General features: G+C 48.7%; 1 protein-coding gene across 15 annotated transcripts in view; it reads right to left on the bottom strand.

The window, feature by feature from the left end:
• The window catches only part of NCAM1 (neural cell adhesion molecule 1), a 305,945-nt gene that overhangs the window by 61,768 nt on the left and 231,662 nt on the right, over nt 1-12,515 (bottom strand). For all 15 annotated transcript variants that reach the window (XM_081155114.1, XM_081155122.1, XM_081155121.1 and 12 more), the window contains exons 2-3: nt 2,863-2,937; nt 1,020-1,238 (exon numbers count right to left, since the gene is read on the bottom strand). In XM_081155114.1, the coding sequence (XP_081011240.1) occupies nt 1,020-1,238; nt 2,863-2,937 (294 nt within the window). The remainder of the gene's footprint in view (nt 1-1,019; nt 1,239-2,862; nt 2,938-12,515) is intronic.

The raw sequence follows: 12,515 nt of genomic DNA on the forward strand, positions 1-12,515 counted from the left end.
GGGGAGACAGCTGGTTCTCCCACAAAGATCCCTTTCCCCTGGGGCCACAGGGCTTGGATTCAAGTTGCAGGCAACTCAAGCCATATATGCAGTGGTACAGGAGTAGGTCCAACTCAGTGCTTGGACCAAGATGCCAGGTGGAACAGTTGGCATAAGCAGGGGAATACGGCATCAGAATCTGGCCATCACTGCCTATTCAGGGAATGCTAAATGTTTCACACCTTGTGTGTAAAACGGCTGTGGAGGGAGAGAAGCGTCTTTACCACGGGTCCCCTGCCATGCAGGATGGTGCCCTGGGGACACAGTGCACAGGCAGAATGAACTGGCAGAACACCTATTCTGCAATGACTAGTAGGAGTCATCAATCCTTCCTCTGTCTCCCACTCTGTCTAGTACCCCAACCCCAACTTTCTTATAGCAGAGATAATGTTTAAGGAACAGAACAGAAGAAAAGCAACAATGGCAATAAAGACTGTGGCAATCCATACCGTTCCATCAGTTGTCATCCACCATTACAATGACCAATGGGACAAGGTAGAGCAATGCCACCATCAGACAGGTTTCAGTGGCAATTGGAGCTGCCTGTTGTGAGTGTCAGAGTGTTTAAATAATACCACCCCCACAATCCCCACCGAGCCTCTGGACTCCGTTATCAGCAGGGGGAGTGAAATAAGAGGAGGTCTTGAGTTGTCCAACAGTCAGCCAACACTTGGGGAAGGGACAGGGGCACTTGCAATAGCTCTCTGGGAACTGTATAGTTTGAAATTAAAGAATGGAGGCCAGTGGGAAGTTGCTTTGATCAGCATGAACCTGGGTTGTGAGTTCTGAGTTGGCCCAGGATCCTTTAATAGCATATTGGAGCTCTTAGCTCACTTCGGAAAAGACTTAGGGTGAAGAAAGAAGGCAAGAAGCCCTGCCAAGCCCTCAGCTGGTCCTCTACTGCCATCCCACCCTGTCCGCCGCCCATGTGTCTTCCTGGCCAAAAAGAGCAGAGGGATGGAGGGGGAGGCGGCTCTTACGGAAGATCTTCACGTTGACCGTGGCCTCTGACTCACTGCCATCCTCGCCGGTGACCACACACTTGTAAATGCCGGCGTCGTCGATGTCGGCGTTGTAGATGGTGAGGGTGGAAGAAGAGTCGTCATTCCACACCACCGAGATCCGCTGCTGGTTTGGGGTGAGCTTCTCTCCGTTGGGGGAGAACCAGGAGATGTCTTTGTCCTTGGCATCCCCTGCCACTGCAGAGGAAGAGACTACTTTCAAACCACAGAAGTTGAAAAGACAAAGTCCCCTCCCGGGTGACAGTGGTATTCAGTAAGAGCTACTGCACGAGACCATCAGGCTTGATGATCGGGGAGGGGCGACCATTTCCGTCAGGGTGTCACTCTGGCTTCTGTGTTTAACGGTTATCACATAACACCACTTGCGGTATTGGGAAGGAACTCAGCAAGCACTCGTACCAGTGTTTCACATAGTGCTCCTATCCTTAGTGAGGGAAGAGAAATTTGCTGAGGACCTACTGTGGGGGGGGGTACAGGGGGACAAAGGGAGTCAGCAAATCTAGGATCTGTGATCAAGGGACTAGCTGGTTTCAGCCAACTGACAGGCTTGTGTTCAAAGGCTCAGATTATAGTCCCGAGTGGAAAGATGAGACGTCGGCTAGTCTTAGGAGTAGGGACTCCAACTACGTTTATTCTAGCATCTGCCTGCACAAACTGGCATGGCTGGCATTCCAGCAGCCCTTGCCACAGACAGACAAATTCATCTCCTTAAATGCTGTGAAGACAGCCAGAATGAGCCATGTGTCCTTTCCCCAGGCACCGGGGAGGGGCAGATGCTGCCGCCTAGCTGTTTGAGCTGGAACGAGGACCCTGGGTCTGGCGACGTGGCTTTGCCTGCCTATCTGCACGCACCTTCCCGGCCCACACCACCCGGCCCCACACAGATACTTGGTATGGAAATGAAACAGTCCTCCTCTCAAGGCCCATCATGTTTCCAATAAATATCGCTATTTGCAAGATGGGCTCCAAGACTGCATCCCCAGATCATTCAAATCACCGTAATGAAGGCGACGCTGGAGTGAACACATGGGGCGGCCAGAGCCACCTCACCCAGCGCAAATCGCGATGGCACGTCAGGGCCCCTCCCTGCTGCAAGCTGCTCGCTAAATGTCACAGCTTACACCTAGCTCAGCTCTTCCCTGGTTCCCCGATGTTCCAAATCCCAGTCACGTCACGTACAGAGAATTCAAGCCTAATCTGAAGGCTCATCCTCCACAGGACATTTCCTGGTAATTATCTGAGCTTTGGAAATGGGGTGTAATTTCTGAAGAGAAAACAAGGACACCGGGTCTGACAAATCCTAGAGCTCTGGTGGGACCGATGGGACAGAATATTAAATTCACAATAGACCCAAGGCACATGTCCTCACAGCAAAGGAGATACGTGTACTCAATTTTCTTTCAGGCAAGTTTTTGAGCTTGGATTTTCCTGTTCTGAGGGATTCTGAGGACAAGCCTCACACGGACCTACTGAAGCATCATTTCTGTCCGTTGTCATCTGCAGAGCTCTGGGTGTGTACGGGGCGGGGGGGTGGTCAGAGAGGACTCACTGGGAGCTGTGCTGACTCTCCTAGGAACATCCCTAGAGCTCCTCCACTATCAAGGGAAGTCCAGAGGACACAGTTCACTGCATTGACCGGGGGAGGAAGAGGGCCCGAGAGCTGCCCTGGCTCTCAGCACTTGACCCTGCAGCAAAGCAGCTCCAAGAATCCTGGGTGCGGTGCGGTCAGCCCAGCACACACAGCCTGCTGGCCACTGCTCGGCCGGGAGGGCCTCCTGAACGCAGGGGGCTGGGCACTTGCCTTGGCATAAGAAGAACTTGGACTCTCCAACGCTGATTTCCCCCTGGCTGGGAACGATATCCACCTGCAGAGAAACTGAAAAAGACCAAGTCCAGTTTAAACACACATTCAAATTCCTGAGAATGAAACCAAGCTTTCATTCAAAACTGGGGTCTCCCTGCTCACTTTAAGAAAGAGCGGAGGGAGATGGTTGTTTGGGTCTTAAGAACTAGTCACCGCCATAGAATCCACGGGTCCCCATGTCGAATCCAAGAGCGGACATGGTCAGACCACTTCCTGGGCACTGCTGTCCTCTATCGCATAGAGCAAGGTGCCCCGGGAGATCTGGGATGACCTCTGCACCGAGTCACAGAAGCAGCAGCCTGGCCAGCTACTTTTGAAAATCAATGTGAAGTGTCCCCAGGGCTGTGTCAGGAGGGAAGCCTGCGACTCCAAAACTCTACACAGGGGTCTCCTGCCAGCCTGCAGGGCAACCATGCTTAACGACCATGGAGAAGATTCCACGTGACGATCCAGATGGATTTGGAAGCAGGGGACACCAATGCTCACCTTTCCTCATGACTACAGGACCAGTATGCCTCCTTCCATAACAGGAACCAACATCAAACCTCACCACCGCGGTGTCAGACCCCTCGGAAATGCTGTGCCCTGCCCGGCGGAGTTCCCCGTGTCCCTTGGCTGCTTGACATGAATTTTTATTTGCATAGCCACATGCCCTGCCATCCCACCCCACTGATAAGACAAAACGCATTGCCCCGGACCTCAGATTCCTGTATTCATTCAGCTTCTCGTTTATCTGCTCAGAGCAGATAACTGTTCCTCGTGAAAATACAGTTTTAGGGCAGAAAAGAAAAGCTTTTATTCACTTGGATTCAGCTTCCTCTGCGTCCGTTCCTCTTAGGTAAAGCAAATCTGAAGGCTAAAGGCTAACAGACGTCTGGTTCAGTGCATGCAGCTTCGTAAAGCAGACACGAGGGAGGGGCCTGGACAACGCGGGCTGGGTAAGGGCGACTCGCTGAGCCGGGTTAGAACAGCTGGGTTCCCTTCCCAGCGAGAGCAGGATGGTCGCCATGGTGACTGACACGCAGACAGAGCGGCTGCAGGTCTCTGTCTGCGCTCGTTTGATGAAGGGACCACAGTCCTGCTCAGCAAAAGAGAGGGACCAAAGGGCCTGAGTGGGGGCTGTGAATGGGGGCACCTCAGCTATTGGGGGCAAGGCCTTCCTGCCCATCCCACCAGCAAACAAAGCAGATCTGGCAAAACCCAGCCGAGGGCGCAGAGAGAAAGAGGCGGCTGGGGGAGACAGGACTGAGAAGGGAAGGAGCCAGGTAGGGGAGGAACCAGGCACAGCGTCGGGGCTGGGAGGGGATGCTGAACGCTGCCTGGTGAGATTAAGAGGCGGAGACTCGGGGACCTCAAATGCTGGTTTGGAGGAAATTTAAGGGTGATCGAGGGGCAGCTGGTCCTCCTCTCACTTGGTTAGCTGCTGCTTACTCATTTGGGGCTCAGGTCCGAATCCTTCCTGAGAGCAGTGCAGTCTTCCCCTACCCCCCTGCGCTTCGCCCACAGGCGCAGAGCTGCAGGGGAATGCAGTGTGCGAGGAGGGCACTGCAGCCAGGCAGCGACTGGCTGGGCTGCTCCTCCCATCGCTCCACTCCCCAGGGGTCAGGTGCCACTCAGCTCTACACCAAGGGAGCCTGGCGGAGTCTCAACCATCACCATGTCCCACTCCTCATTTTCCAGATGAGAAAAGCGAGGCAAAGTGACTCCGTTCAGGTCGCTCCTAGGTAGGGCCAGGGTGGCCCCAGAGCCCAGGCCCGGCTTCCAGCTAAGTGTTCTTTACGTTACACAGTGCTCCCTGTGCAAGTAGAGGGTAAACTGTCTCCATTCAGGTTAACAAACAGTCTGGCCGACCAGAAGAGCAACCCGGCCTCCAACTCACCACCTCCGAACAGGCTGGGGTGAGCCCAGAGCTTATGGGGCCCATGGTACTTTGGGGAGCACGGGGTGTTACACAGCAGGCAACCATGGCGGTGTTACACAGCGCCATCCATCTTAAGGCCAAGCAGAACCTTTCTTACCCCCTTCTGTGGCTCACATTCCAAGGTACGAGGGGCCCATGAAGCCCAGACGCTGTGCCCAGGCTATCCGTCACCTAGGTAATGGTCCTCCTTGGAGTCCACTGGCCGTTTCTTCGAGCACTAGAGGCCTATTTCTGCGCGCAAAGTCCACGGGCCCATGTGCTGAGCATCAGCAGCCAGCTTCGCCATATGGATCCTGTTACTCGCAAGAACCCTTACTGCTTTGAGAAGGATATTCTTATTCCAAGTGAAAAAACAGCCTTCATTTTCTCAGCCCTTTTTAAACAGAACGTGACTCTCTAGGGGCAGGAGAACATGGCACGGCTGAGAGTTTTCATACCCAAATGTGGCCAGTATCTATCTCTGGGCCGTGGCGGGAAACGAGAAACGAGAATTTCAAAGGAATTCCCCCTTAACCAGATTCCAATGCACACATTTGTCATCACTGACATTTTTAAAAGACAGAGATCCATTTAGACTCCTGACTTTTTGCACACATGGAAAAGATAGTGAGATGCCTGCTCCCAAACAGCAGAGTCAGAGCTGGGCAGGGGAAGCCCAGCCTCTGGAAACCAGGGCCTGGCTGTGCCCCCTGCAGCACAACAGCTGGCTCTTCCTCCCCAAACGCCAGCCTTGAATGACCAGGTTTAATGACGGCAAGTGCAACTCCTGCTCCAAACTCCAAGCTCCAAACTCCTTCCTCCCTTTCCTTTCTTACTCTCTTAGTTCTTCATTGTTTCCAGTAAAAGCTCTTAACATGCGCCTTCGTCCAGTTGCACATGTAAGTGAAATTTCCTAACCAGGCATAACTCATACGTTAAAGAAACTTATGGAAACATTTCTCCCAGAAAAGTATCTCATCTCCCACTTTGCATTCAACATTGCATCATGCTATCCACTTCATCTTAGAGGCATCCAAAGATACAGCTTATAAACATAGGTGTTTAGGCAGGGGTGGGACCCAGGGGCAGGGCCAAGAGCCCCTCCATCGGGGGTTCTCACTGTCCTGCAGTAAGGACCCACCCTCCAAGGCCTCCTGCAGCCACTTCACACTTTCTTGGTTTACAAAAGACATTTCCTTATTTACTCTGATGCTCACAATAGTTCTGAGATAGAAAAAGACCAATACTGTTTCCAATCTATGGAAGAGGAAAGTAAAGCTCAGAGAAATGAAATAACTTGCCCAGGGTAACTCAGCCATTGAGTAGTAAAGTCCAGATGAAAAGTCATTTAATTCTAAGGCGTTAGCTCTTCCTCTACACTGCACAACTACCGCTCACCTTCTGACGACCACCCAATAGGCTCGTGGTTATCTATCAGTTACCATTTGCTCTCTTTCCAAATCATGGGCTAGAAAGAGCAGCGTGCGCGGAAATCTTATAATCTAGTTGCTGCCATCATGTCTACCATGGTTAACTGTAACGGGCCTCTTCGCTCACAGATAATGATAGCATGTTAATCTCCCTTTCACAGGTGGGGAAATGGGGGCTCAGAGCCAAAATTAATGGCAATAGTGGAGTCAAGATTCAAACCCAGGTTGAATGGAGACCCAGGGTCCCTTTTATCCCTGTGAAGAGGCAAAAAAAGGATTTGCTTCAGAATGAAATGATCCCCCTTTCCTTGTCTCATTTAAAAAGTAAAATAACCCTGTGGGAGATTCATATGCTTTAAAATGTGTTTTCTGTTTAAATACCTTTTTAAAAAGATGATACTATGTTCTGAAAGATATGTCAACTTGTTTATTAGCAAACAGCTTCAGGTGTCGATAAACGTTTTCTAACTCCCAACTCCCTGGCAGAAGTAGCTACAGAGTCTTAGTTGCTAAAGAAAAGGGAATTAACATTTCAGTTCATAAGACACGACAGGGCACTGATTAGAATGGGTGGGATTCTTACGGAGGCAAAGCCACAGGGAAATGATTCCGATTTCAAGGTGTTCACAGATTTCACTTGAGGCAGCAACTTCTTGCGGCAGCTTGATTTTACTGGTGTTCTTGTTAGGATCCAGTGTGCTTGCGGAGGTGGGAACCGAGGCAGAAAGCGAACCCAGGTCTCCGTCCGGGCTGTATTTTCAGTTATATGGTTAAATGGTGACAAAGACACTTGCGGCAGGCCAGGGCCAGTCCAGGCACCTGAGGAAGAGGCGCGGTCTCCAATTTCAGAGATGGGTGAACTAGAGAATTAATCTCATCAGTGACTGTGCATCAGATGAGGGAATATTCTAGAACCTGTTTAGGATTTCTGAAAAAGGCATCACACTGCTGCTGTACCTTTATTTTGTGAGCTAATCTTCTAAAAGTGAGCCTTAGATATCACTTACTTAACCACTTTAGTGAACAGCTGCTTTTTAGTTTTCAAAGAAAAAGTGAATGCTGAAGTCTCTTTCGTTGGACATACCTGTGGAAAAGGCAGAGGTTTGAACCAGGAGGGTAATAACTGAGGCAGCTCCACTTGCCTGCTACCGTTTGCTCTCATTTTTAGCAAAGGACTCAAGGGACAAAAGGGGGCAAATTCACCACTAAATCAGCCAAACCCAGGGAAAGTAAAACCAAAACTGCCGAGTGATTAAGGCCAAGGACTGTGGGCCACACTGAGAGCTTGAATCTCAGCTCTACCACATACTAGCTGTGTCATCTTGGCCACGTTGATTTAACCTCTGGCAAAATGGGGGAAAACAGAACCCTCCTCATAGGGCTGTTGGAAAGATTAAATAAATTAAGTATGTAAAGCACTTACAATAGCATCTGGGACATAATAAGCATTTTATACTTGTGTATTATTATTCTTTATGTTTTTTGGGTGTTTTTTTGTTTTTGTTTTGTTTTTTTAAAATATATCTTTATTGATTTCAGAGAGAGGAAAGGAGAGGGAGAGAGGGAGATAGAAACATCAATGATGAGAGAGTCATTGATCGGCTGCCCAGCCCGCAACCCGGGCATGTGCCCTGACCGGGAATCGAACCCTGATCGCCTGGATCCTAGGTTGATGCTCAACCGCTGAGCCACGCCCGGCTGGGCATTTTTATGTTTTTAAAGATTTTTAAAAATTGATATTTAGAGAGAGAGGGAGGTGGAGAGAGAAAAACATCAATATGAGAGCAAAACATCCATGGGCTGCCTCCTACACGATCCCTGGCAGGGATCGAACCCACAACCTGAGTGTGTGCCCTGACCAGGAATTGAACCAGCAACCTTTTGGTGAATGAGACAATGCTCAGCCAACTGAGCTACACCGGCCAGGGCTGTGTTACTCTTCTTAATAAGCTTATATCAACAGCCCTTCCCAAAGAGATCACATGGTTACTATTTTTGAGGGAAGCAATGTTTCTCTTTATGGTTTAAAATAAAGTAGTAACCATCCAATTGGTGGTCAGGTGGCCTGATTCCACTCTTCATTAATTTAAGATATTTTACCTGCCAGTCAGAACCTTCTTAATATAAAAGATGACTGAATTCAATCAAAGCCAAAAAATAATAATGTGGGCACCCTAGGCAAGTCACTTGACCTTGGCCTCAGTTTTCGCATCTGTAAATGGAGATTATAATAAAACTGAATTCTTGTGGTTGGATTGTCATGAGAATTAAAAGTCAGGAGTGAGTCCTGGTTAAGAAGTCAGGATCTGGAGTCAGAGAGGCCTGGGCCCACTTTCCAGCTCTGACCCTTAGTAACTCTGAGCCCTCAGGAGACTCTCAGAGCCTGGTTTCCACATGTGTAAATGAAGTAACAACCCTACTGATCTCAGGGCTGCTGAGATGATTTAATAAGGTCCTGTATGTAAAGTGCCAAGCACAAGGTCAAACTGTGGTGCCTGTATGATAGTACTTTGAACTTACACACACACACACACACACACACACACACACAAACCCCAAACAAAATCCCCAATAATGCTTGTAAAATGAGATAGCAGAAACTCTTGTCCAAATCTATGAAATGGTGTGTGTGTGTCTATTTATATTTATGTGTATATATGGACACGACCATTGAGAGCCTCGATAAATGTGTGTGTGTGTGTGTGTGTGTGTGTGTGAACAGACTAAGGCAACTTGTCAGACTGCTTTCATTTCAAGATGCACTGGGACATTTGTCTCATTTGGGGACAGAAAAATAAGTAAACTACCAGGGATAAGGAAGGGGCCTCGCCTAGGCTGGACATGTGAGTCCCACAATTTTATCTTGAGCTATTACTGACAGCATCTGGGAAGAGGAAGACAATGAGACAGACTGTTTTACTTTCAAATATTAACCCAAATGTTGGATGTCGCTGTAAAGGAACTATAAAATATGTGTTCTTACAGATTCTGGCTTCAGTTTCTACCTGATGGCATAATGGCAGAACCTACTCTAATCGCCAGCGAAAGCATCCTCAACGCTTAAAGCTGACTCATAGCAGCCTAAAATCATCTGGAAGTCGCACTTAGGGATGCCAGTCCTTCGGTCAGCCTGGCTAGGGCCCCATCTATACAAATGCTCAGTTCTCTGCAATTCCCATCTAAGCTAAACACCCCGAGGCAACCCAGCCAGCATTTCCAGGCCAACCGAGGTAAGCTTAGAACCAAAGCCTTGGGAAAGCCTCTGTGAGAAGCCCCACAGGACCCCCGACCACTGGCTTCCCCAACAGGCCAGCCGGCCTAGAGAGTGAACGCCCTCGAGAAAGCCGTGGTCGTTCCTGCTGAGGACATCAGCGCACAGCACATGGGTGAGCGCAGGAGGCAAGGCTGGAGGAGGAAGGGAAGGGGACTCCTGATGGTGAAGAGAGAAGCCAGAGCTTCCTGTAGGAAGACTAAACATACAGACAAGCTGCAGACAGAATACAGACGCTTCTCAACCAAATGCACTTGAAAGAGATGCAGGGCTGGTATACCAAGCAGTCTTTCATTTGAATAAAGCCCAAAGTGGGCAATGTTTCACTACAAAAGAGAAACAGTGAGGAGTCCTGGTGAAAATTCTCTTTAGCCCGGCCAGCATGGCTCAGTGGTTGAGCGTTGACCTAGGATCCAGGCGATCAGGGTTCGATTCCCGGTCAGGGCACATGCCCAGGCTGCTGGCTCAATCCCCAGTTGGGGGCGTGCAGGAGGCAGCCGATCAATGATTCTCATCATTGATGTTTCCATCTCTCTCTCTCCCTCTCCTTTGCTCTCTGTGAAATCAATAAAGATATATTTTTTTTTAAAAAAAGGAAACAGTATTTCCTTTAAAAAAAAAGAGAAGAAAATTCTCTTTAACCCTTCAAAACGTGCGACTCTCCAAACAGAGTGATGAGAGGAGGCATGGAGAAGTTAAATGTGGCTTCAGAGCCCTTCAGCTTTCTATGCCATGTGATACTATAATTGGCATCATAACATCATATTAAGGCAGAAAATGTATGAAGCGTCACTGCACAACTAAGGCCTAGGTGATTAATTTGGTGTCCCATTACCCCCAAAATCCTATCCTACACAATTCTGGTACCCAGACAACAGAAACCAACTTTCCAGAAGCAGGAGGCTCTACTCCTTAACATAATAAATTACATGAGCTGCCGGGCACCAGGAATGGGTGGGTACTGGCTCTGTCCCACGGGGCTGGCTTCAAATCGGAGCACAGAGCCACGGCAGATAACAGCTTCAGTTCTCTTGGCCTTCCGAGTTCCCTGGGCCAAATTAGCGTTTCATTAGGCTTGACCAGAGGTTTGGTTTTATAGAAAGATGTCAGTGGTTTTAAACCCCAGTTGTTGTCCCCACACATCACCTAGAAGACTCGACTAATGGCCCATCACACAGTGTCCTGTGCTTCTGGTTATAAGGCAACAAGATGCACATGTTGTTTTACTGCTCAGAAATCACAGATTCATGCCACTCACAGATTCATCCGAGGTCTTCACTCCCTTCGCCAACCTCCATCCATCCCCAAGAACGAAGCACCTTTAATGGGCAGTCAGAAGAAATGACTCAAAGGGACAGTGAGCAGGGTCATGACCCAAACAAGCGCCACACCACATCCACATCAATCGCAGGGGGAAGCCAGCCTGCCTCTGATGAAAAGGAGCTTGTTAGTTTGCTTGTTTTAATGGAGGATCATAAAGGAAGGAGATGCATTAATGACTACATTGTATTGATTTTCCCAAAGCAGCAGAAAGAGGAATCCCAATAGAGCCTCAAAAGGGGCAGATTTCAGGCCAGGTATGAGATCTTTTTCACCAAGTGGTGAAAGCAGGAATGCTCCATAGTCCCTCCCACTGGGGAGCGCATAGCTGAGTGCAAGCTTGTGTGGCAAACGTGGCCTAGTTGCACCGAGACTCCTCAGTCTTCTAGGACATTTGGTTCCTGGCCAGGATTGTAGAGCCATGACTAACGAAGAAGGTTAGAGCTGGAGAGGACCTGGCGCAGAGCTTCCCACCCATTCACTGCACAGATGGGACACGCCAGGAGCAGAAGCCTGGGCCCCTGCTGCAAAGTTTGGGAGCCCTGGGGTTCACCTCACATGCTGCCTCTTGACCCGAGGCCTTTTTTTGCTCAGTGTCTCATTTTCTTGGTTGTGTCCTCAGTAGCTATTTCACCAATTGTTTTTTCTTACCTGATTTGCCCTAATCTCACCTCTGTCCATATAGAGCAAGAGTAATCAGATGGAGAGACTCACTCTATTAAGGCAGCAAGGAAAGCTGGACAGATGGCAGGTGCTCTGCTAGTCCTGACCCAAGCCGATTAAAGCACCCGGTACTTCCAACACTTTTAACAAGCCCCTGGCGCTCCCTGCTTCCTTTCCAGGCAGAACCCAATGCAGGCCAGTCCTTTCATGAAGCTGAAATACTGCAACGTAGGGCAAGGATGCAAATAGATGTCTGGAACTCAGCCAAGGTTTTCCAGATAAACGATGTAAAGTCTATCAACCTGCAGGGATAACCCAGGCCTTCTTAGCGAACTGCTGCAGACCGTCCCGCTGCTTCTGGATGTTCCTGACACTGCTTTCTCAGTTCTGCTCTCCTGAAACCTGTCTTGACGAAATGACTCCTCGAACTTCTTTCCTTCCGGCCATAAAAAGGTACTGATACAGGCGAATCGCTCTCCTCCCTCCCAACAGCTTTTGCCAACATAGCAAGAAGCTGGAATTATATCTTTCAATATTTGTCCAGCTGTTGTTTGCAGATGTCGTATTCTTTACACCCAGAAAATAAGAATTTAGAGAATGCTAGCATGCAACTTCATTGGAAAATTTTAGATCCTGCCCGTGTCTTTCAAAAATGTCCTTGTGTGCTCGTAGCTTTAAGCGCATCTGGGCTATTGAAGATACAGAGGCTTATAATCTCTCAAACAACCAGAGCAAAGAATTGATAAATTTGGTTTCTGTCAAGTGAAAACTTCACTCTCAAACAAAGACATATATATATATATATATATACACACACACACACACATATATATATATATACACATACATATATATATTTATATACATACACAGATATATACATGTATATCTCTGTATGTGTGTGTGTGTGTACAGGTGCCAGTCACCGTACTAAGCACTTTATTTAATTCGCGCAACAATCCTACAAGACAGATGCTATTATTATCCTATCTGACAAATGAAAAAC

This window comes from Miniopterus schreibersii, assembly GCF_964146895.1.
Source record: "Miniopterus schreibersii genome assembly, chromosome: 12".
Taxonomy (NCBI): Eukaryota; Metazoa; Chordata; class Mammalia; order Chiroptera; family Miniopteridae; genus Miniopterus; species Miniopterus schreibersii.